Source organism: Pholis gunnellus (assembly GCF_910591455.1).
Source record: "Pholis gunnellus genome assembly, chromosome: 9".
NCBI lineage: Eukaryota > Metazoa > Chordata > Actinopteri > Perciformes > Pholidae > Pholis > Pholis gunnellus.
Window position 1 is genome coordinate 17,313,425 of NC_136535.1, and position 26,961 is coordinate 17,340,385.

General features: G+C 44.0%; 1 protein-coding gene across 1 annotated transcript in view; it reads right to left on the bottom strand.

Moving 5' to 3' along the window:
- The window catches only part of arhgef17 (Rho guanine nucleotide exchange factor (GEF) 17), a gene marked incomplete at its 5' end in the record, with an annotated part of 52,746 nt that extends 26,031 nt beyond the window's left edge, over positions 1–26,715 (bottom strand). Inside the window, one exon of the mRNA XM_079165757.1 lies at positions 21,442–26,715. Coding sequence (XP_079021883.1) covers positions 21,442–26,715 — 5,274 coding nt within the window. The remainder of the gene's footprint in view (positions 1–21,441) is intronic.
- Positions 26,716–26,961: the final 246 nt, after the last annotated feature.

Here is a 26,961-nt window from a genome sequence, read left to right on the forward strand (position 1 = left end):
GAGTGAGAGTGAGAGTGAGAGACAGAGATACGTGTGCTGTGAAAAGAGTCTTTGTCCCCGAGAGGTGAGGCTGAGGCAAGGACATGATGGATGCTTCGGCTAATATACACATGCTCAAACACACACACACACATATTGGAGGCACCCAAGAACAATATTTTTCTGCTCTGACACACGCGTGAAGACACCTAGAACAGAATATTGTATATGAAAGAAGCAACAAACTGATGAGGAGAAACTCCAATGCAATTAAACCACAAGTCAAATATTGTATGAAAAAACAACATTTTTGACGTATTTGAAAAATAAATTCTTGTTCGAAACTAGACTAAATTAACACACAGAAGTACATTTGATATGAAGAGTATTGTCATGCAAAGCTGCATTACATGTCACTGGGATGTTTCAGGACTTTTCAATGACTTTCAAGGCATTGTCTGATGGCCACAAAGTTGCTGTGTTTTGGAGTGAGTGCTCATTTATTACACTTCGTCTCATCTTTTCAAGGAATCCGTTTAAGTGTGTATCACGATATTTTTCTCACAGTGTGGAACTTTCAGGTTGAAAGACCAAGAAAGATACATCAGAATGAAGCATTTGGGTACCTTTTATAAATCTAATATCCACAAACTTCAAGGTTAATTCCAAGACAAAATACAGACTGAAAAGGACATAAATGACTCATCATTATTATTATTTTTTGTTTTTCAAAAAGACATTATCAGCATCCTCAACCAAACAGCATTACAGGCACACACCACGAGGAGCCTTCGATCCTCTGTACATATACGTACGTCCTCAATTTCCAGTCACTGACAAGCGGAAATCTCATCCACTTCCTGCCCGGCAACCTATCACACAATGCACTGGGATCCGGAGATAGACATCAGCCACAGAGACTAGTCTTAACCCCAAAACCACTCCGGAAATACCTTCCCTGTGTCTCTGTCTCTCCCACCCAGTTTGTCCTTTCTTCCCCCCTCCATCTCTTTTTCTCTCCCTGATCATTTCTAGAAATCCATCCGTCTCTCTCACACTGCCTCCCCCTTTTTCTTTTTTGATGTACTAGTAATATAGGGATCTTGAAGAGACTGTCAGTTGGATGTCCCTGCAGGGAACTGTGTCTCATGAAAGATGCACACAGTGATAACGTTGGCTCTTCAGCAGCTATCGGACATCACACACACACACACACACACACACACACTCACCCCCGAGCACACTGATATGTTCAGTACTTTGAGACAGAGTGGGAAAAAGGGAGGAGGAGGAAGGGGGAAGGACAAATTACAAGCAGAGAGGAAGAGGATGTGATGGCAAATAGCAACAAGAGATAAATCAAGACTGCGAGGGCACTTAGCAGACAGTCAGCATCGTTCCCAGCAGATTGTACTTTTATAATACTACAGCTTAGCCGAGGCTAATCACTATACTGTGGATAGAGCCAATCTCCCCTTCTCACTTCATACTTCCCTTTTTTACTTTCTTCCTCCCTCTTTCTTTCCATTTCCCCTCTTTATCCTATATCCTCGACATTCCTGACCCCTCACAGCTCAAAATGCTTGCATGTGTGTATTTGTGTGTGTGTGTTTGTGTGTGTGTATCGGTTGGTCGGCTGGTAAAGCTACAATAAATGAAACGTATTATTCCAGCTTTAGGCAATCAAAACATGCCGGCCTTCTTAAAAAAGGGCTGGGTGGAGCTAAAACCTTTCCAGGAATATGCTGTCAGAGAATATAGAGCAGCTTTGAATAGATTTACAATAATAAAAATGGCCCAAAAAAAAGCCATAAACAACGTCCTGTATATGTGCACCATATGCAGCAGAACTCAAACAATGAGCGGTCAGAGGATAACATACACAAACAGGGGAGTGACTGCAACAATGCGCCAAAACAAAGCCGATGTCATGAGAGGGTGGAGAAGAGGTAACAAAACACAGACAATGAGGTCTTGAAAAAGGAGAGAGGTATTGCTTCGTCCTTATTTAATCCAGGGAAGTTTTACAGAACACACAAGCCCCGCTCACACAGAGTCGCGTCACTCTCACACGGTGTATTTGAACGGGAGAGTGAGTAGAACTCTTAAAGAATGTTTTGGATGAGGAACGACATATCTGCTCTGGCCTTTATGGGTTAAATAGTCTCTCGAACCACCGAAAAACGCCCCAACATCAAAGCTGGGTGTGGTCAGGTGTGGTCTGTTGTACTTGTGACCACACCCAGCTACGATGTAGCCTTGTACTTTAGTGCCACGTTAAATCACAGCTGCACAGGTTGTGTAAAAAAAAAAAAAAAAAGCATGATGTCAGCACAAGTTGGCAGGGCAAAGGCAGGATTATTAGATCGCTGTTACTCAGTGCAACTTCTTTTTCCCTTTGCAGCCAGGAGGGGTGCGTTTTGTTTTGTCACGAAGCATGAAGTGTAAATTTAAAATAGTTTAAGTTTTAAGAAGAAGCAGAGCGGATCATTAGTCAAACTGCATCTGGTTTGATTCATCACAGTTGAGACAGAAAGCTAATTTGGGCTTGAAATGTTGTACTTTTAAGGAAAATTAGTTTTAACATTAGTTTTTTTTCTTTCACACCGACGTGATGACATCCGAGAAACTCTTCCGCGTTCGCACTCTTATATTCATTCACAACTCCCTCTCATGACGCTCCTCTTTGTCCGATCTCTGCATCACACTCACATGGTTGCACACTTGCACACCTGGAGAATGAGCGGCACAGCAGCGGCCCCCCGCTGAGCAGAAGTGAACACAGAGTGCAGTGGTTGAAGGAGCTCACATAGATTCCCCCGGCTAGTTCAGGAACTCAATCCTTTTATAAACCTGCTCCTCTAAAAAAAAAAAAAAAAAAACCCGCCAGCTGAGGAAATGTTCAGGGATGAATGGTTTGATTTTAGTGACTGAAAAGTGTAAAAAGGCCTTTACACAGAGCAGAAAGATGGAAGTTGCCGCTTCTTTACAGTTGAATGAAAGCCTGATGGCAGCGTCGTCACACAGGCAGAGGCAGCAGGGAGGGGAGGCAGTCACCGCCTACACGTGAACCGGCACCAACCTCCACTTCTTCTGTTGCTGCTGCACCCGTTTGCTTTGAGCTGTGTGATTCTTGAGATACATATGCATGATTCGCTGCTGCGGTTGTCACTTTACCCTCTAAAAAAGGGCCATGAGGCTCAGTATCAGCCTAATGACAGTGCTGCAGAGCACCTCTTTTTTTTGAGACTCTTTCAGTTTGGACAGGAAGGCAGGTAAGTTGGGGGGGGAAGAGAGAGATAGAAAAGCAGAGAGACCAAGCTCTGTTATTGGGCGGTCAGTTGCTATGTAACACTGGTTACCACAGAAACATCTGAATGGAAGCATGAATGAGGAAAAAAAAAAAATCAGCACCTACACACACACAAAAAACATTTACCCTGCAGTGTAACACTACGGAGCTGCATCACCAATCTCCTAGCAACAACATCTGGCATCTTCATGGAGGTCTAACTGGATAACATCTGTGAACCCCTTTAACACATAGCAGGCCAGAAATAGATAAAAACATGCAACTCTCTCGTCTTCAGAGTCTCTTCGCCAAAGCAGATGTAGCTTATAAAGCTTCTGCTCAATGCTAGTGTTAAAAAGCCTATTGTTAGTCCACAAATGATATGCATAAGCCATTTCAAGAGACCAACCAACCGAGAGAGAGAGAGGTTGGTCAGCTGACCAAGCGCTACAGGTAGCTGCAGAGCTGATTTTAGGGAAACACAAGCCAAGAAGGTGTCAATGTCAGAAAAATCACTTCTCGTCTCACTAGTTTTTGCAACGTCAAATGTCACACGTTCAACAAGCACATAAGCTTGCATAATGCTATGTATGGGTGATGTCAAACACACGAGCTCCTCTGTGCTCGTCATCCATGCGGACAGAAGAAGACCTGATTGAGGACCACCCTCCCCATGAGTCGTGCTCCCAGTGGGGAAAAAAAAAAAAAAAAGGTAAACATCGTCTTTATCTCCACTACAGACACACACAACCGGATACTCCCAGGATCGTTTATAACTGCTCACATTCCACTACATCTGCGCGCGCGCACACACACACACACACACACACACACACACACACACACACACACACACACACACACACACACACACACACACACACACACAAAATACAGAAGACACAGGGGGTGCTCTCTGTCATCTTTACAGTACACATTAACCACTGCTTTGTCAAAATATTCACAAACAGTGTCACATTGAACTTTCTGAAAAAGAGCAATAACATCGGAGTGAGAACAAACAGCCACGCAGAAAATAACTGCGTTTGTCACATTGAATGATTTGGAGAGGAAGTGCTGCTTTGTTTGCTTGTACTCTAGATTAAAACAGACTTATTTCCTAATGACCTTGCACTCCTGTGAACCATGTGTTTGGACTGGGCTAATGTCTGTGGTGTATTTGAACAGGGGCTGGCGAGCAGTGGGACATTTAGTTAATGTGTACTCGTGAGTAAAGACGGCGAGGGAGGAGCATTTTTAAAATGTTACAGAGGGCCCTTTCCAAAAACTGGGTGTGTAGCGTCTGCTGAGAGGACGAGAGAAACAGTTTCGGAGATTATGGGGGAAGGGGGGGGGGGGGTGCTTGAGAGAGCAAACTAAAACGGAAGATGATAGCATGAACGCGAAAAGAGAGCTGCCATTGAACTTCAGGATAGCCAGAGAAAATGGGAAGAAAAAAGGAGAGAAGAAAAGAGACCCCCTGATTCAACCCGGCCTGATTCCCTCTCACTCTCTCCTTATATGGCAGTGTTGCGTGTATGTGTGTGTGTGTCTGTGTGTGTGTGTGATACGGGCTCGGTCCCAGAGTTGCTCTCAGAGGGAGCGATTAGATCAGTGAGCGCACACTGCCTAAACTCAAACTTAAGGTTCCTTTCTTTGACACAGACTTTTTACCGCGTTCCAAAAATATCCACACTCAATCCTCCGCTCTATGGCACTTATGGAAATATCTACGGCATTCAAAACACACCTCAATAAAGCACTTCCAATATTGTTTAGTGTAAGTTGCCAGGAACCGACTAATGTGGTAGATGATGTTCAGTTCATTAACAGAAACTCGAAAAACAGAACTCTTGGTTTATATTCTCGGGTCCCCTGGGTGACAAATGATGAACAATTTCTGGGCATTTAAGAAAAAACACATTTTGTGAAAAGGGTGTGGAGAGGAGGACGGGAGAGGAGAAATGAAGAAGAAAGCAAAAAGACAAGAGATTACATCACAATCAGCTTGTTTTTGGCTACGGCTCCTCAAAGGGAACCAAAATAACCCCCGGGATCTCTTCCTCAGAGTGGAAGGAATCATAAGAAGTCAGAATCCTCTCGATCTTTCTTTTCCTCTTTTTTTTTTTTTTTCATCTTTCCCTCCCTCCTCGTTGCAGCAGTCTGCTTCCCAGAATGCTCTGGCCTGAGCCCAAATGACAGGAATGCGGGAATCAAGGTAGCATGTCTACACGAACACACACACACACACAGACACACACACACAAACATACACAATGCATCCATCCACACACACTGTACAAGGAGGTCTGTGCTGTGCTGCGTAAATACACACTTCTCAGCACAGACCATAAACAGCCAGGTCCAAAAATAGTTGACAGTTGGGTAGACACTGTGCACTTTTATTAATCCTGTATATTTTGTTAACTTGCGATACATACTGGATCAATAACAGTTGTATTCGTCCTTTTAACACAGCTAAGACGTATCAATGCTCGAATGTAAACATGGAAACCCCGACTGTTTTTGTCAATCGACAACTCAAGTTGTATTCAAACAAGATGCCGACACAGTCAAATAAGGAGAAAAAAGAAAAAAAAGAGAGGAAGGCAGCGTTCATTTTTATTTGAGCAAAAAGCAAGAAAAATTGAAATATGAACCCCGGAGATGGCTGAGAAGACAAGATGCAGGGGCTGTCTGGTTTTGCAGCCAAGTTCAGTTTCACTCCTATCACAGCAAAGTCTCAGTCAAGACTATTCGCCACATGTCAAGTCGATAAGTCTTACAAATCAAACAACAAAATGTGTTGTTTGTCCGTGCGCTCAAAACCAGGTCGACAACAAAAATGGTTGCAGCTAAATTCACATAATAAATTCATGACAATAATTCTCTTTTCCGCTTGGAAAATACCAACCCTTCCCTTCTCTCATCTTCTCTCGTGCCATATTCCTCCCTCCTCCCCTTATCTTGTCATTTTTCTTTCCCTCCCCATCATGTCAGTCCTATCTCACATAGAGAGGCAGAGAAAGAAAGAGGGACAGAGGGGGAAAGAAAAGTTTGTTTTTCCGGAGAGGACAACATTCCCAGGCCTGTGCCATTCCTCTTCCTATTAATAGAGCACAGCACACACACACACACACACATACACACACACATCCAACCCAAACACAAGCTCCCCGTTCACGATAGTTACTGTGGAAAACACAAGCCCATATCTCTATGTTTTGGCCCTAAATGCAGAATGTAGCTACAATGATCTCGGATGCGAAAGAGACAGAGAGACTGATATTAAGGCACCAGACTGACATGATTCACACTGAGCCTCGTCGGTCACCGTCATTCATTATAAGTATTAAATTGGGCCTCAAGCCTGATCTCGGGTTTAGCCGTTGACCCTCTCACACAGACTCTCACTACACTGTGAAAGAGTCAATGTCAGTCAGCCAGTCGGACAGAGCTCTCCCCCTCCGGAGTTTGAAGAACTTTCTTTTTTTCTACCCGGACTACACCCTGTCATTAGGAAGATACGATAACTGTCTAGCTGGTCACTCTCAGTTGGGTTAATGCTTGTAGCATTTAGCTGCCACAGAGGTGCAGGGTGAGAGGTCAAAAGGTCCGGTGTCGGCCCTGGAGGTTGCTCACCTCAAACTGCAATTAGGAGAGTTTTTCAGGGATCAGGGCCTGAGGTGGTTGTCAGATTTATGGTGTGCTTTGTGCACGGCGCGTCCATGTTTGCCATCCCGGTCACTTAGCAATGTGTCTTGCAGCAAAAGATAGCAGCATTTAGCATTTTCACTCATGCAGTAACATTGAAATACAAGTCTTATGCTTTTGTTTTGGTACCCGACGCCTGAATTTGATGCAGTCATAGTAGGTCAAATAATTGCACTTTACAAATCACACTGGCAAAATATCACATAAAAAAAAACCTTCAAGTGTAGCTTTCATTTTTATTCTGACATAAATGCTGAGTTGAGACTGACTAGAATGTCGGGGTTAAGAGGTTCAGAGAAAAATGTTTAAGCTGAAAAGACAATCTAAAGCTTTGCATTAACACAGTCGGTGACTCTTAACGGTGCAAAACTCATTTTAGCTCGAATATTCTGGAGAAAAACGGCAAAATTGTAAGTCACAACATCCACAGCTACATAGCCTTACAATACACATGGTCTTTATTCAAAAGACCCCCCCCCCAAAAAAAAAACCAAGGCCGGACTCTCTAAACCCAAAGATGCAGGGCTTAGGCTTCAATATTGGATTCATATTGGATAGTTTACGTTTGGTGAACAAATAATAAAAGAGAGTAGACATTCTCCTGGCATCTATTAGAAAGCAACCACAGTGTTTATAAGCTCTACTTAGGAAACATTTGAAAATGTTGAGGGGAAATATTTTGTTATAATAAGAAATCAAGAGAGCATTACTTTTCGAAACACAACCTGCTCTAAAATGAAAAATAATAACGGCTTCACAGTGTAGCTGGTCAACATGTAATGTCCCTTTTAAACAACTGGGAAACCTCAGATGATGTTATAAAAAAAGAAATCCCATCATTTCTTATATTTGTGTGAAATTATGTTAAAATCTGCATGATTCACATTACTTTATCAAATTACCTGAAATTAGGGGCGTGATGGTTCACTACGTGTAAATACATGCATGGTTTGGTGAAATCTTATTTTATCAAGAGGAGTTTATATTTGGGTCTGCCATGCTTTGCAAGGCGCACACACAAGCAAATACGTACACACCACACACACACACACACACGCAGACACACACACATACAGAGAGAGTCCAGGGAGTCTTTAATGGCTGAAGGGCTGTTCACTCTGTCAATAAGATCCAGATGCGAGCTCAGTGGGAGAGGGGATAAAAATAGAGTGAGAGAGGTGAGGGAGACAGAAAGAGAAAGACGGACACAGGGTCAGAAAGAAAGAGAGAGAGACTGACGTAGAAACAATGATCTCAGTGAGAAAAGTTGGGGGCTGAACGTATGACAGCAGACAGACTGATGAGGTGAACAGAGAGGTGGGGAAGAGATGTAAACTTGTTTTATTGTGCCGACATTTTTCTCTCCTCCTTCTTCTTCTTCTTCTCTCAAACAGAAACACTAGCCCCTCTGAGGTCACCACATTCCTACGGCAACATACACACACACCCGTCCCACACACAAGGTTGCCATGGGAGAAAAAGAATACACATAGGGGCGGCCATCATCTTTTTTTTTTCAAGCCCAAAAAAAAAAAAAAAGAGTCCACAGCTCCATCACTGTCTATCCTAAATACAGTGGTATACTGGTCTTTTAAAGCAGCGGAGCTCCCACTGTCTTTCTGCTCTGACAAACACATTAAGGGAGATGCAGGACGGAAATGTGTGTGTGTGTGTGTGTGTGTGTCTGTGTGTGTGTGTTGGTCAAAAATGCCTCCCCCAAACCCACTTCCTGCCCTGCCCTCTCAATGAAGACAATTATGGTTCCTGCAAGAAGGAGAACACAGAAGAAACAGTTCCTTAAAAGGCAGGATCCATGTTGTTTTCACCTCTGCACACATTTTTCAAATTAAAAGCCAATACCGCATGTTTTTCAAATATAAAGAATAGGTTATTCAAGTCTGTATGAAGGCAGTTTTGCCTTATTACAAAGCAGACAGTGACACAGATCACAGGCTGGGTTTCAAAAGGCAAACAGTAGAAACAGTTTTCTACTGAGACATAATTATGCTGCTGCAACAGCCTTTTCTTTCACATTAACCTGAATGCTTTCATGACCGATACCTTAACTGCAGTAGATCGGTGTCTGAAGAAGTCCGGTAGCTTCAACAGACAAGAGGTTTCCAACCATAACAGCAGGTGGAGAAACAAGCAAGCCAATCAGAGATTTGTAGGAAAGTTTAAGAATGAGGACGTCGTCTTCTCAAACGGAGCCAGAGCAATAGCGACAAAAATATATTACCAGGAAGTTGACGTGGGTGAGATGAACACAGTAGTGCAGGTTGTTGTGAGACAACTTACAGAGATAACAGTTCTTAAATCTGCGTATTTTGATGTCTGACAGGACAAACGTAAATGCTCCTAGCAACCACCACTGCAGAGTAAGTTCACAGAAACGTGTTTGTCTTTCTTTATAGAACTATATTTCACGCTTGGACACGGATTAAGCAGTGAAGTCAAGCAAACTGGCAATCAGCTTCTTTATCCGGCTAAAGAGAGGCCTGTTTGAATTGTAAACACTGGGTCAAATGATGTAAAGATGTATTCAGATAATATGATGAGATATGTCATTAATGTGATAAAAAAAAAAAACATTTTGAAATCAAAACGATGAGTAAAAGGATGCACTACTCTCTTCAAGCCTCGAAAAATGGTTTGAAACTTCAAGGTCAGATTGTGAACTATTTTTAGGAACATGGCATCTTCTTATCACGAGTGTTTTGTCTGCTCTGCCTTCATTCACAACCTTGTAACTTCTCAGTGAGAGTTGTAGCTGCACTGAAATGATGAACTTCCACTAAATAATTAAGGGTGCTTCGATTGTTATTGGCCAATATTTGGTTTTGAAATAGTTTGACCGGTGGACTCTATAAAAGGCCGATCAGAAGAGGCAATCAGATGATGAAAAACATGCAAGACATTTTTTTCTATGTGTTGCTAAAATGGCTTCGCCGGAGTTCTGAGTTGTATCTCTGAAGCCCCTTTTAAAGCCTGTTAAAAGGCCGTTATTTCACCTCCACCTATAAAAAGGTACGGACACCGAATGAGGGTTTACTCACAGGTAGACAGCCAGCATGGCGGGACTACACACACACTAGAAGCTGTTGTGGTACTGTTTGTTTGGTTGAATGTAAGAAAACAAAGCCGGTGTAATGAAGGGTTTTCTTTACAGCAGTATTGCGGGATCTCTGTAAAAAAAAAAAAAAGTAGCTTTTGAGAGAGTGGGAGTGGAATATGGTGCACATGTTGCCTGCCAATCCTACTAATACTAAATACCAAGATGGTACAACGAACATGTGACCCAGATGACATGAAAGTAGTGCAAGTAAATGTCAATGAATGCTATAATGAGTGTGTGTAAGTGTCAGACCCACTGCTATATTTTCCAATGTGACCTGTGGTTGTTGAACTAGTAGGTTTGGACCCTGACATTTTACCACAAGCATGTTTTTCTAGGTCCCTAGATGGCAAAAAAAAGAAATCCTGCTGTTTTTATTACACCGGAGATCGGTTTCAAAGATTTAGTTCTAGTCCGACAATCTTGGGAGTAAATATTCGCTCCAGTGACGTTTAATGCGAATGGCATCTCTGTAGCACACTGTGTGAACCCTAAATAATTTCTCCTTTCACAATAACATTTCAGAACCACACAATTGAAATGGCAACTGGTGAATCAAATGTTTGAAGGGGGAAAAAGTCGAGGCCTGGTTGAAAATAAGAAGCCTATTGAGGAGTGAAGAAAGACTACATTGTTTTAGGAAAGACAGGCCCGATTACCCACAAAACCCAGAGCTGTCATTGGGTGATGGGAGCTCTGTGTGAGCCCTTCAAACATACCTTCGGACACACACACACACACACACACACACACACACACACACACACACACACACACACACACACACAATCTCAAGATAAATGGCAGTCATCATCATCAACCATCATTATTGCCATAATGATTACTGCTGTTATATTTGGCAAGAGACAGCTGAGAGACAGCAGGTCAGCACACACACACACACACACACACACACACACACACACACAAAACATGTATAAGACATTTACACTCCGACGATCAGTTACATAAACAGTGACTGCGGATGGTGTAACCGGAAATGTTTTAATACTGTTGGTTCTGGTTCAAGTATTTCAAATCAACAGCAGTTTTCATGCCAAAAATGCCAAAAAGTCTTGACACACATTGAAGAAGCGATCACTCATGGTGACTCTGAGGGTTAAACTCGCAGGATTGATTAGTTTTGTTCCAAATTCCAAACTAAGGGCATTAGTGCATCCGTAATGCTTCTAAATAATCTTGTAACGAGCCAGGGTGATCGCTTCTTACAGCAGTGGCTCCCTGGCGCCACGTCTAAACTTGACCCTGCGTCACAGATTGTATGTGTCTATTGTTGTGATTTGAACAGTTTGTAGTGGCCTGAAGAGGTGAAACTCTGAAAGAAAATTTTAGAAAAGTGATTTGTGTAGTGGATTTATCTTTTTTGGAATTCACAGTCATACGCTTTTTATTCTCTATGTTGCAGAGAGTTAGATCTAAAAATCTGCAGGCTACAGCCAGCAGCCAGTTAGCTTAGCATAAAGATTGTGAGCAAGGGGAAAAGGATAGGCTGGTAACAAAATCCGCCGGCCAGCACTTTTAAAAACCAACCAGATTCTACCACAATCTGTTTAATCTGTGCAAAAAACAAACCAACCGTGTTTCCAAGAACCTAAACCTAATTACGTTTGTGGAGGTTTTAAAACCTCTATTAGAGAAACACTTTCAAACACACCCATAGAAACTCAGCGGGACTTTTGCTCTTTGCCACATGCAAACAATACACAGCATTAGCAGAGAGAACATGGGGAACTGATGTGTGAGACATTGTAACGGCTTCTTATCACACATTTTCTCACAGTCACTGAAACCAAGTTTAGTTCACACACACACACACACACACACACACACACACACACACACACACACACACACGCTCACTCATTAAACACTAAAACATATTCATAAATGCTTGTTTACACATTCTGTTTTCAAATAAAATAATCCAAGAAGGGATCATTTCACAGTGTTTAAAGGCTCAAAAGCCAAAAATGTTGGGAACCGTTAACTTAGTCCGACGCTGACAGTTCTGTTTGTATGAGCTCGTTAAAAACTGGGCTCAAACACTTAAATCTTTCTGTTAGCAAACCACAGCACATATACGAGGAGTGACGATTTCACAATCACACACACACACACACACACACACACACACACACACACACACACACACACACACACACACACACACACACACACACACACACACACACACACACACACACACACACACACACACACACACACACACACACACACACGTTCTCGGTTGAGGTAAGGTCAACATATTTTCAGGCTGACTCACAGTTTTGTCAAAACTCATCTAGTTGAGACTAAATGTTTTACTTAAGTACAAAGGTCGGCAGCGGCCAGAGTGATCAAGCTTGTCACCTGTGAGGGGGGCAGGGGAGGGAAACGGGTCACTCTTTTGGACTTTTTGGAATTTAAAAACAAAGACTAAATATAGTCTGCCTGTTGATTGATGATTAGTATAATTCATAATGTTAACAAAAAGGAAATAAGGGCTCAATTATGAAATGATCTGCTTAAATGTAAAAACAGGATACAATCATTTATTCCATCAAATTATCTTCAAATAAGACAAACATGCATGTTGCTAGCGTCAAAAAGAAACAATTTCTTCTGTATCATGTACAGAAGACCTATAAAGACTAACAATTATAATTAACCCCATGGACATTTATTGACCCCGATAATCAACAACTCTTAAATACAAAAGATATTCAATGCCAACGTGGTGCCATGTGGAGATCTCGTCACTCCCCAGCACTGTTCCAAGATAGAGTATTTTACAAACTGTGGGATTGACGAGAACAAAAGAAAACGCAATTTTTGCCTCAATATTCTGTCATGTGTGGTGAGATTCATTCTCAACACCGGCACAAGAAAGAATAGCCCGAGAAGGCAGCAAAGAGATGAACTGCAAATATGCAAAAGGTATCTTGTGAAAAGTATACTATGCAGTTTTGCTCACCAATAAATTGCAGGTGAGGTGTATTTGGGAGTACAAAACGTCTATACAGTGATCAAAGTACGTCTCGCATTACTTTGAACTCAAGCATCTACATAAACACACACATTAAGATTTTCCTGGAAGTGTTCCTGTAAAGTTCTGCGCATTTCTTATTTAGTTCAGACATGGTGGCGGCTGCTGATAATACTGCAATTCTTTTACACTAAAGTTGGCTAATTTACTGCTGCTGGGAATATGCAATGCACCACTTTCTGTGGAGCACCAGACACAACAAGTTTATAAGAACAAAGTAAACAGTACATTTGGTTTTGTTTTCGTGTCAAATGTCTCATTTGACATCTAAATTTGGTGAAGGAGTCAAACCAAGAATAAAATCGATTCTACCGCTACTTCTGACAAATGTATAGCGGCATTGATTTGTTTCATTTTCTCCTCCGCTTATCCCGAGAATAGTTTTAAAAACTGGGAACTCATGAGACTAAATTCCTACAGCAAAAACACAATCTGAACCCGAGCGGTACGTAAACTTGACAGAGTCCTACAGTGATGTCATCTATGTACTGTGGATGATGTAATGGATGACACCATGGAGGTGCGTCGCGATGAAACCCACATGATGGGGATGATGTCACCGTCAAGCTAACATGATGGCAGCAGAGCTAAACATTACACGGTGTATCTGACCTCTGATTCAGCACACACTCACCATACATACACAATAAATGAAAGTTGCTTTTCGTACTTTGAAAATATCACTTATATGGTTAATTCTTAAAGTTAAAATCAAAATTAAGACAACCCAGGGTTTTGCTGGAATAATTTCACCAGCGTGACTTAAACTGCATCCAACACACAGAGGACCAACACCACCTGCCTGTGAGGCTGCTTTGTCCTTAGCTGCTCCTGTCTCTCTTTTCCAATGGTCCTCCTCTCCCTGCGCCTTAATCCGGGATCCCAGCAGCCACTCGGGAGCAACGCTCCGACTCTTCCAGCTTCTCCCATTCCCATTCTGACGAGACTTTCTCAACTGGCAGCTAGAGCATGATCCAAACCGGCGGACTGATGCCATAAGACAGATGAAGGAGAGGGTGAGAGGAAGACGAGGACAGAAACCAGAGAAGGGAGGAAGAAGCCGAGTGTTTCCACCGTCATGTTTCTCTGGACGACAAAAGACAAAGTGAGAGAATAGGACTCAGCGGCCGAGTCAACCCACAGATAGACCTAGACCTAAAACCCCTGTATACGAGTGTGTGTGTCCGACCACGCTGTAAACTATGCTATGCTACACGTTGCACAGTTGTACCATTGTGCGAGTGACTGGGAGAGACGCACGCAGCACGTCCATGACAATCTGTCGCAGAGAGATATGCGCATACACAAAAGCATACTAGCATATACATGAATAATAATGTGACTTTAGGCTGTCCACTGCTTTTTGAGCGTGTCCATGACAAAGTTAAGGCATCTGACTCATACTATACAATACACAAACCGTCACACAGTAACCAGCTAACTGGTTGACAAAGCGAGCTGTGATAACGCAAGTTGTCGTTCGGCAATCACATACTGGACTTAGTGGTAAAAAATCAAAAAGGAAAAGTTGCTGTTTACAACCGGAATCACATCTTTCGTGGTCCACAAAGTCATAGTTTCCAGAGGCAAGCATGAATGGTAAGTAAATGTCATTAGCTCTGTGGAGAGATAAGCATTTTTGCACAGCTAGACATCCTTCACCGGCTAACAGCTAGCAACTAGCTCGTTAGGGTGGTGTAGGGTGACACTAATGCAGTTAATTGCTATTTCTAGCTTCTCTCTTTACCTTGCACCAACATAATAAGTCTGGTGCTCACCAGACTATTAAATTAAATGCCGACAGGAAAATCTAACAGACCCAATCTGTGAGTCGTTATCCCTCGACTTCTTCTATGTATCTGTGATGGATTTTCTGTGGCACGTTAAGTATTTTGCGGCATTTTAACAGAAGCTTGTCTTTCTTTTGAAGAAACCAATTAGCACCAGCTGTAATTTAAACCTGAGGTGATTCCACTTAGAACATGGCAGCCAACAGTGCAGCCTTGCATTAGGTGAATCATCAACGAAACTCTCACATTAGACATCTTTGTGGCCACGTGGACTGCAGATGTATGACCCGGACAGTAAACTACAAGAAAGACTCACATGACTGAGGGGAACCCTGCCAAAGATATACAATGCTGTACATCTATGGCACACACACACACACACACACAAATGGTCTCCAACAGATGACCCCATTTATAAAGAAGCGTAAGAACCATGCGAAACCATTATTCATCATACTTTATTTACGTCACACGCACATTTTAGTATGTAGAAATCTGCCTGTGCACAAAAAAAAAAGAGCTGAAATAGCAGCTGTGCTAGAAAGTGCTGTTTCAGAAGAGGCTTTCCTTACATAAGCAAACTGCTCTGTAATTACACTGGGTGGATCCACACAGACCGAGAGAGTTAGAGAGAGCCAGTCTGGAGGGCAGCGACTGAGACAAGCGATGAGGATAACAAAGAGGCAAAGACGGTTGAAGAGGAACCCACTCCTCACAGGTTTTAACTGACATGCCTTTCCACTGGCGAGCTACACTAGCCTTAAAAGGGAACGTTAAAGATTTTCAAAGCACTGCAACTGTCACCAACCAAGGGCAAGGACATCCAGAACAGCTTTCCCACAGAGTTGTTTTCCAACTGTGAGAAACCAGATGGAGCCTCAGGTCTCATGTGATTTGTTTTGCAGTGACACTACATGTCAGTTGGGTTTGCAAGCGTTTTGCAAACGCTCACAGACAATTAAAAAAAATAAAATAATGATATACACACTGATTATTTTCGGACTTGTTCAGACAGCCTAATCTAAATTACCTCTCTTCATATTGCTAGTACAGGATAAATATGGTCTGCATTCTTGAATTTAAAGTGTTGACTTTTGGAATTAATAGGAATAGTTCCACATTTGGAGAAATATGCTACATTTGCTTTCTTGCTGAGAGTTAGATGAGAAGATAGATACCACTCATGTCGGTATGCTATTTACTTTAGCTGGAGCCGGCAGCAGATTAGCTTAGCTTAGCACGAAGACTGAAAAAGGGATAAGCTGTTAGTTTATAGTTTTTGTATAGATTAAACAAAAACGATACATAGTTAGATTCTGAGGTGCTGGGAGGAGGTGGTTTTCGTTACTTTTGTACAGAGCCAGGCTAGCTGTTACCCCCCCCCCCCCCTGTTTCCAGTCTTTATGCTATGCTAAGCTAACCAGCTGCATATTTACGGCACTGACACAAGAGCGGTAAAAAAGTCTTATACTTCTACAAAACATAAAAAGGTGGACAGATGGAGCGGCTGAGAGTGAAATGTGTTTTACAAGAAACAATATACTGGACTCTTTATAAGCAAGTAACCACAAACAAACTTATACACACACACACACACACACACACACACACACACACACACACACACACACACACACACACACACACACACACACACACACACACACACACACACACACACACACACACACACACACACACACACACAATTGGTTATCTATCAAAATTACTTCAGCGTCTCCAAACCCCCTCAAACCAAATAGGTCTATTATTAAATCACGCACACACTCACTCTTACTCAGAGGAACACAAAACATTTTTGTTGTGCCTGCCCCAAAAGCAATATTGTGTGTGTGAGAGCCAGAGAGAGAGGCTAAATATTTTGTGTGTGAGTCGAGGACAAGATGGCTGGAGGTAGGAGACGTTCTCTCTCCAAAGTTCTCTCCTCTCTAAAGGACCATAATAAGAACATAAAATGACAAATGCTTGTTCAATCGCAAAGTTCAATCTACTCAACCAGTAAGATCTACATGTCCTCACATTTTCTAAACAGAATCACACCGTACAATGGTCCATTAACCTTTTAGGGTTTTTTTACCTCCACTGGTGGAAGTAAACTCAAAATGTCTACAATCAGAGGCTGCCTGTGTGTCATTGAAGCCACGGATATCGCCAGTGTGGCCGTTTGATCCTCTGATTCATCCCAGCTCTTCCTTCTCAGTCATGGCGACCTTCAACCAGAACAAACCACAGCCTCATCCTTTCATCTCACCTTCACCTTTACCTCGCTCAGCATCCTTCACTTCTTTGTACGTCACTAAACCTGGGATGACCTTTTGCATGTTAGAAAAGAACCCCCATAACACCCACACTGTATCCTCTATGTGTGTGTGCATGCAATGTGTCCTTTTACTTTACTTTTAAGTCTGTGTTCAAAAGGAGTAAGTTATTGGATAAGCTCCTACCCATCCATTGATCGCAAAATAAAGACAGTTTGATGATGCATTTTGATTACAGAACAGAGGTCCATTAGCAGCCCTGAAATACATTGTATTCTATTTGAGAGGGATGATATCATTAAGACATTTAAATTTCTCCTGTACAGTAAAAGCTCCTTTTGATTACTTTCTGAATTATGATATTGAGCCTATTCTTTTTCTGCACACGCCCGACAACGGCATGATTTTGTTAAACAAGTATTTTACCATCAGTGACATTTAATCAGTGATGTAAGGAACTATCTCACCAAGTATTTCAAACTGTAAGCCAAGAGCAAATCAACTCACTGCTTCAGTATTTCTACCTTTACTGCTCCTCTCGTGCACAACGACATCTGGAGAGGAGTGGGGATCGTAGCGGGAGTGAAGGAAAACGGACCGGGCAGGGAGAAATGATTTGATTCCATGTGGGTGGCCTGATAAAACAAAGTCAGTCATAAATCTGAAGCTATAAACACTGTGCTTTTAGACCTAATCCATGCAGAACAGAGCACAAACCAACCCGTCCGTTTCCTTCCTTCCTCTCTGGCTTTCGGTTTCCCGTTCTCTTTTCTCCCATTTTTTTAAGAAAGAAAGAAATATTAATTTCAAGGATATGTAAAAAGCCCAAATACATATTCCTATGGCTGGGTATCTTCTAACTATTGGTTCTTAATGACTGACCAGATTCTTAGTCTTGTTTACATATTTTAATGTTGATGTCAATGTGGTATTAATGTTGCTCATTTAAGTCGGTAGTTCTTGTAGCTTCTGATTCATCCCAGCTCTTCCTTGTATTAAGACAAATGCATTTGAGAAGTTTGGCTCATTTTGTTAAATCTTTTGTTAAGAGCAGAGTTTTAGAGAAAAAAAGCATTTTATATTCCGACCCTAAATTGCCCAAAAAGTATTGTTTTCACACCAGTACTGAAACTTAAATGACACGATATTTCAATATGGTCACTAATGCATGACACACAAACATCCTTGTGACTTCTTGGGAGTCCTCAGCTCTTTTTGGAAGTAGCTGTTATGCAACAAGAGGAGAAGTAAAGCTGGGCCACAATCCTGCTAGTAGCTGTTAAAGTGAAAACTACACAAACAGAAGCAGAAACACACACACACGCACGCACGCACGCACGCACGCACGCACGCACGCACGCACGCACGCACGCACGCACGCACGCACGCACGCACGCACACACACACACACACACACACACACACACACACACACACACACACACACACACACACACACACACACACACACACACACACACACACACACACACACACACACACACACACACACACACACACACACACACACACACACACACGGTGAAAAATAATCCATAAAGCAGACACTGTTGGACAAACTGTGGTTACCTGTTTAACATATTTGGTGGACAAAACAGTGGACGAAAAGATTAATAAACCATATAATAAAATGTGTTAACAACATTCTCATATGTAGATGAGTTGAATCAGAGTTCTCACGTCTAAATTAATGTTATTCATATTTTTTCCAAAATCTGTCCCAGAGTGAGAAACCAAACAGTTGGGAGCAGAACATACAAAGTCATAGGATTGTGTTAAGCAAAATAAAACAAAAAATAGCGTAAAAAACATTTATGGTTTTTAATACTTTAGTCAATCCAAAGATATCACGATGGCTAATGAGATATTGATTTTGTACATATGACCCACCTCCGTTTCAACTAAAAAACAGCCTTTTTCTACCGTCGTCTCCCATTACCTCTCACTCCCTCACTCCCCCTCCTTCACCCACCGTTTCATTCTTCAGCTCTCTCTCACTTCTATTTTAATCCTCTAACCTTTTTTTTTGTTTTAGCCAGCAAGCGTTTTCTTTCAGCTCTCTTCTTTTATTGTCTCAGTCTGTCTCTTTCTCTCTCTACCTAACATTTGGCACAGCAGCTTGCCTCACACCAAGACAAACTTTATGACTTCACTTCACTGCAATGTTCCAGAGACACAAGAAGGACAGCAGCAAAGAGCACCGAATAAGATAACATGGAGGACGGATGCTGGAGAATTAAGACACATGGAGATGGGGCATGAGCTGAAAATGCTAGATACTTATAGTATTTTTGGACTTAGACCATAGACGTTGACCCAACATCTGGATCGACTAAAGAGAAAAAGTGAAAAGGGCATATGACAGATTTTGATGTCACAACGCGTGCACTGTGCTGAGTGTGAAACAAGCCACGCTCCAGTCTCCAGAAAAGGAAAAAAACTCCCTCTCTCACCTTCTTTCTTTCCTCCGTCCTTTCTTTCTCAGAACTTGTCTGTGCTCCACTTTAGCTTGGCACAGTTGTTATTACATTCAGTCCAAATCACACTCTCTCACTCACTCACTTTCTCTCACACACACACACACACATCATCTCCATGCACTAGAGCTGCAGGGCAGTGCTCTAAACACAGAGTGTTGGCAAAACTCCGGGCTCCAAGCGTTTAAACAAGCCATTGATATATTCCAGGCAAACAATAGGCGCACACACACACACACACACACACACACACACAGAAAAAAAGAGAAAAGAGGAAACCAGTTTATAATAGACACAGGCACACACACATGCTGGCCGGTAATTCTGGACATCTTCAAACACTTCAGTAACCACAACAACTTCCCATTTCGCTAAACCCATTTCCTGCCTGGTGAGGTCAATCGCCAGCTACTGCTACTGTCTCTACGGCAACAGGGAAGGACAATGGGCCAAAGGATGAAACAATCCAAAACTAATAAATACCAGGGCAATAGATGGAAATGATATGAATCAATATCAATGTGTTCTGTCCTGAGCTCAGGACGGTACGCCCCGTGTTGTTTTTTACTTTCTCAACACCTATTCAGAATCACACCCATGACTGAAGAGTAAACTTGGACTTTAGGCAAAGACCCCCAGAAGAGGTGATGTGTGCATGGCAATGAATACCACAGACATTGAAACACACAGACAGACACATCTAATTCCCACAAGCCAAACCTCCAAACTAGCCACAATTAACAAACCTTACAAAATAAGAGCGTGTGCATTCATCAGTATTTAGGTTCTTACATTTGTTTAGGTTTATTAAAGTTTCTAGCACAGTGTGCGTTTATCATATAGTTCTTATTCTACCTAGTGGTGGTTTAAAAAAAAGAAAATAAATTTATTGACAGTTAATTATTGTCAGTATAAATTATCATTACATTGATTTTTGGTCAAAGGCCAATCACTTAACCTGCATTGCTAGGATATAACAAGCCAGAAGTCGCCCAATGTTTAGACACTACTGAGTAAATGCAGCATCAAACACACATCCACACACACTGTTTGGGTGAACTGTTTATTATACTCCCTCTCTATGACTCTATGATTCTGGCACAGATGCAATCGATATTGGATGAAACAAATAAATGAAAACAGACACACACGCAGCAGGCCTTGGTGCGCTCCTTAGTGCCCTTTGTCTGAGATTTGTTTAATCAAACTAATAACATCCTCTGATGTTTGTTTAACACTGTTCAGCCTTTAATGGCTGCTGTATTGTAGTACTGCTCCTAAATGCACTCTGAAATTTACCATATGGGTCCTGATTCACATCACTTCATAGAAAGCACAGGCACACACATGCACTTTTGGGTGTAGCTATGAAACCACAAGAATAAGCCAACTATACAGAACAACATTTATCACCTCGAAACCCATTTATCTTCCATTATTAAAATAAAAATCCAGTTTCCCCACCATATTTGAGACATTTGAAAAAAGCCGACAACAAATCCCTTACACCCTCTTTCTTTCTTTCTTTCTTTCTGTCGAATACGAATTTAAATCATCAGAACTCAGAGACACCATGCAACAAGGGAGCATTGAGCATGCCAGCTTTGCATTTGCACACACACACACACACACACACACACACACACACACACATACACACAAAACACACACACACAAAGCATTAAAAATGATTTTAAGTGGACTCACCACTCTGGGCTTGGTCCTCTGTGGGGTAGCTGTGGATGCAGTGTCCTCTGTGCTCTTCTTCTGTGGTCCAGCTTCTGTAATTCCACTGGTGCTGGTCTCGCTGGGCCCCTCCGAAGCCAGCACTGAACCTTCTGCTCCATCCCTGGCTGCTGGAGGAGGTCCTGGGCCCTCAGCATTGCTCAGTTCCAGAATATATTTCTGTGTCACAGCCTCCAGAGATGGTGCTTGGGCTCCTGGAGGTTTACTTGAGGTCTGAGGCTCTGCAGTTGGTGGGACTGAGAGGGAGTCCACTTCCTTCAGGGGCTGGAGTTGTGGAGGTGGGGAGATGGGGAGGAAGGTGGCAGGTTCGCTGGCATGGCGGACATGCTTGGATCTCGTTTTGGGTTTGGGTTGCAGTGGGGGAAGGGGAGGGGTGAGGTTGGTTTGGTCGCCGTGGTCCTCCTGCACCTCTGAACCCAGTTCTGAGGGCTCGAATGGGTCCTCGTGAGGGAAAAACTGAGCCAGCCTATTTGGACGCTTTCTGGGGGGCCGACGAACCATTCTGGGGGACAGAACCTCAGCCAGCTTGAGGTTAAAGTTAAACTTCTGCACCTCCGTCTCCTCTTCCCCTTGGTCTATTGCATCATCATCGTCATCATCATGGTTGTCAGAGTGATGGGTGCGTTCAGACTGGGAACGAGCTTTGACTTTTTTTGTATTTGGCTGCGCCAGCAATGCGTGTTTAGGCTTTACTTCTGGCTCCCACAGTTCCTCTCGCTTCTCACTCAGGATTGGCTCACTGCTGGAAGGTGGAATCGGACCCGGTTGATCCAGCTCACTGATTGGCTCAGTGCTGCCAGTCTGACCTTTGATGTGAGGGTAATTCTGGGAAAGTAAAGGGACATCGCTACGGCGACTGGGGTCACTGAACGACTTCTTCTTTGGAGCTTTGCCATTGCCATGGTCATCTGTCATCAGTCTGTCCATTGCACCTGGCTCAGCTACAATGCTCCTGATCACCCCACTGTAGTCGTGAACGACATCATCTCGAAGTCCGCCGTCACTGTAAACTGACAAATCACTGGCCACACTGCCCTTGTATTCTGACAAAGTGGCCACAGCGGAGGCATCTGGAGCACCACCTCCACCTTTGACAGATAGGGATCCTAACAGGTTGCTGTCTACAGAGGAAAAATTGTTATTACCTTCTTCTGTCACAGAACAGTGTCGCTGAGGCATGGGGTCACTGAGAGAGCGGTAGACTGTGGACTCCCCATTTCCAGCAGCTGCTATTGTTGACTCTGCGTTACTGCCGTTACTGGAATCAGAGCCTGTGTTGTTAATACCAGAAGGGGAGAACTTGCGCCTTCGACGGATAGAACTGGGTGTTGCAGGGGCTTCAAGTCCCCCACCTGTGGTGCCAGCAGACCTCTGCGACACAGCGCTGTTGGTGTTGATCTCCTCACTGGCAGTGTTAACAATATTGATACCAGCAGCGCTGCTCAGCTCCATGATGATACTGTCACTCTCAGCCATGCGAGGAGGATGAGGCAAGGAGGGAGGTACGTTGACTTCTTTCAGACGATTTGTACAATTCACGCTGTTCTCTGTCATCTCTTGTCGTTCCTGCTTAAACCCCTCAGCCTGATGGAGAGCCGATTGCTTCCATACGGTGACAGGCTGCCCTAGCACATCCTTAGCAATTCGTGACCCCAAATTAACCCCTGCTGAGCCCAGGAATGACCTTTCAGATGGGTCACTTGGGCCCGTCTCTGGCTCCGTTACAATCCCTTCATCTGTTAAACTAGACTCATGGCCTGAAAGTTCATCCACAGAGCGGTCGTAAAACATGCTTTCCTCCGAGTCGCCCTTCAGTAAGGCCATCTCCGTCTCTCTGCTCTGTCTCTTTGCCTTCTCCCTGTACTCTGGGCCCCTGCTGTTTAGCTTCTCCAACTGTATACTTTGTCCATCCCTCTCGCTCCTCTCCCTCTCCCTGTTCTCTCTCTCCCTCTCATGTTTATCCCTGTCTTTTGTGTTCTTAAACTCAGCCTCTTGATCCGTTCTTGCCTGATCCTCGACACTCACTCCTGTTTTCTCCTTTTCCTCATTTGTTTTCTTGACCTGGAAACAATCATCTTCCAAATCCTCATCTTCTCTAGTACTCATCTGGCAGATATCTCGAATGACCTGCCTGGCTTCCTGCACATACCTCTCCTGCAAAGGAGTTGGCATCCCTTCCTCCTCATCATCATCAAATCCATAATCCCTCATTCTTTGTCGTCTCCCAGCCCTAAAATCACCCCCATCACTTTCTACTTCCCTCTCTGACACCAACACCCTCCCTCCATCACCCTCTCCATCTAAATCAAGCTGCTGCTCAGAAGAGCTTCTCTTCGTGGCGCCACCTGTCAAGTAACACCTCACTGCTGTAGTGGGTTTGTCTGAATAAGTGAAGGATTTTGCACGCCGCAGGGTGGCAGTTAGGTCTTTCAGTGACGGCCGACGGCCAGAAGGTAGCAGATTACCGCCTTGATTCCGTGAGCCAATCCTGTACACTGGGGACCCGTCCAAGACCCCGGATTTGTCACCACTTGTTTTCCGCACCTTGAGCTCTGACAGGTCAGATTTCAGAAAGCTTAAGAGGGACATAGTTTCTGTGGTGATATCAGGGTTGGATATGGATATTTGGTTTTTATCATCCACCCCATCCGCACTTTTTGTCCTGCTTAATGCCGTAGTCTCACCACCCCTAACTCCTGCCGATGCCCCACCTTCTCTGGCAAGTACATTAGATAAGGGGGTGACTGTAGGCACAATCTTGGGGCGCACTCGCACAGGCGTACAAGATAAGTTATCTCCATGGCCAAAGCTTGGGGAGCGGTACATGGTAAAATTCCCATGGTATGTTTTACTCAGCATGGACAAGGACGCAGTTCTGCTAGCGTTGCCTCCTTTTCCACCGGTGTTAAAAAACACATTTGCTGCACGGTTGGCGCAGCCAGCCTGATCCTCCTCCTTCAGTGTCTCAGTGCTGGAGTATCGACTGCTGCAAAGAGAACCCCCAGGACTGGAAACAAAAGGGGGAATATTGACCTTTGACACTCGTGATACACCAGGAAGTGACGTGGATGTCACAGGTGAGGAGATGCGCTCCCATTGCTGCACCCTGGCTCTGTTACTGTGACTGCTGGGTTCTCTGGCAGAGTGGCTCCGAGAAGCTGTTCCCGCAAATTCTCCTCCTGTGTTTTGCTGGTGTTGCCTCTCTAAATGCTCCATGGTCAAGGCCTTGTCACTGTCGCTGTCTTCTGATTCGCCATCATGATCATCAATATCATCACGGCCTGTTGCAAAAGCAGCTCCACTGACTTTCTTCTTCTTTCTCAGCGAGCGGCGGCGCACTGCCTCTCGACTGTGGGGGCCTATAGAACCAGGGCTGTCCTCCTCACTGCCTGAGGACCTACCAATGCCCTTAGCACCCCACCAGCCATTTTTACTGCGGGATAAATAGCTACCTCCTCGCTCAGTGATGCCCCTTTCTCCTGCTCTGTAGGAGATGGAAGGAGCTGGGCCAGAAGGAACACTCCAACCGTCTCCTCCACCTCCTCCTCTTCTCCTGGTGTGCTCCTCCTCTTCGTCACCAGAGCTAAACCTCCAGCGGGACCTGAGAGGACAGACAACTCTTGCTGAGTCTCTTACCTCCGTGGAGGGAGGTACAGTAGAGGAGGAGGTAATGGCTTTATCTGGACCTGGAGCAGAGGAGCGGGTGGGGGGTGGTGCTCTAGAGGAGCTATGTGAGGAATGTAAACTATCCCTGGGCAGCCCGACCCCCTGTCTATCCCTTCTCTCCCTCACTGTCGGCCGCTGAAGAGAGGAGGAGCAGGAGGAGGTGTTCAAGCTCTCCGATCGACTCCAAGACGAAGTAGCAGGGGGTTGAAGGTTGAAGCCGGGGTCAGATGTCAGGCCTGTCGTCCTGAGGGTCTTGTGGGCCGCCTCTGACTCAGTGCTGGGACTATGAGATCTGTATGGAGATGGGTTAATCCTCTGGTAGTGACTACCCCCAGTGCAACGACGGCTGCTACTGCTGCCGCTTTGAAAAGTATTTATGCCAGAAACTTTGATGTTATTAGACCTTTGTGTCTCTAAGTCTGCCTCCTCATCATTTGAAAACTGCTGGTGGTCAGTTTTGGAATAAAAGTCCATACCGTGATAAAAATGTTTATCTTTAACAGTGCTGCATTCTCTGCTTTGAGCTCCAACTATGCATTTGCCACGCAAAGACGGGATACTGGCTTCATTAGCAGAGCTGCAGGGCGAGAGTTTGTCACTTCTATCCGAGAGAAGAGCACCGTCACTGGGGCTGAGCTCCTGTAAATGTCCTCTGCTGACTGCTTTTAAATTCTCAGAAGAGTCAGCCTTGTGCTTTGTGCCTTGACTCTCATCGAAAATTTGTCTAATTTGGGTGACACTGGGCCACTTGTCAGAGTGCAGGGGAGTAAAGTCACTGTGGTGTGTAAAGGCATAACTTCTGTGGGATTTACAGGGTGGGGGAACCCCTCTAAGAGTAACATCCTCTTCCTCATCTGTAGTTAAAGTTTTTCTATTATCAGAGGGGCATGCATTGACATGTGAATAATCTCTCTTACCAGAGTTGCTGTCGGTTGATAAACGTTTAAAATTCCGCCTCTCACTTTTCTGCTCAGAGTCCGAGCCTGAAACGGAGTCAGTTTCGGAGTGAAACTTTTGCAGTTTGTTGTCTGTCAGTGACTCTGCAGCAGCAGCAGCAGCAGCAGCAGCAGTAGTAGTATCACTATGCTGGAAATATCCACCGCCGCTGTCCTCGTGAAAAGATTTACGAGACGGTGACCAGTCTCTCGTGGAGCCCCTGGCCCGGGGAAGAGTGCTACTCCCCGGCGTCACTGCTGCGCCGTCTCCCGGTGAGGCTCTGTGCGTCCCGGTGGAGCTGCTGCTGCTAAACTTCTCAGTGAGCTGTCGGATGGATGGAGAAATGGAGGAGACAGGAGTAGAGGAGTTTCTCTTTGGATCTGCGGTCGGGAGGCAGGCGGCGGTGGTGGTGGTGGTGGCAGAGATTTTGGAAACTTTTCTTGACACACAGACATTACGCGTCGCCAAGGGCTGTTCTGCTTTGCTGGGCTCCGGGGGAAGGGCGACGCCAGCTGCCTCCAAATCCTCTGATTTGTGTTGTTGGTCTTCACTCCTGTTGGCGCTCCAGGACCCCAGCTTTTTGAAAGAAACGCTGCGATACACAGCCGCATTCTTCCTCTCTCTTGCTGCCATTGTTCATGTCTTTCTTTGTTAGATTTCACACACACGCATGTTTAACTCCACGGGTATTACAGATCCAAGCACCTTTTGGAAGTTTGTGGTCTATTTCTCCCCCACGCAGCCTAACGGCGTGAATACCCAACAACAATCACTTTTTCAAAACGTAACTGTTGGCACTGATAACGAGGTGAACCAAGTGATAATCTGCTCAGTGAGTAAAGTGGGTGAGTGCTGCAATGTTATCAAAACTTACATGTT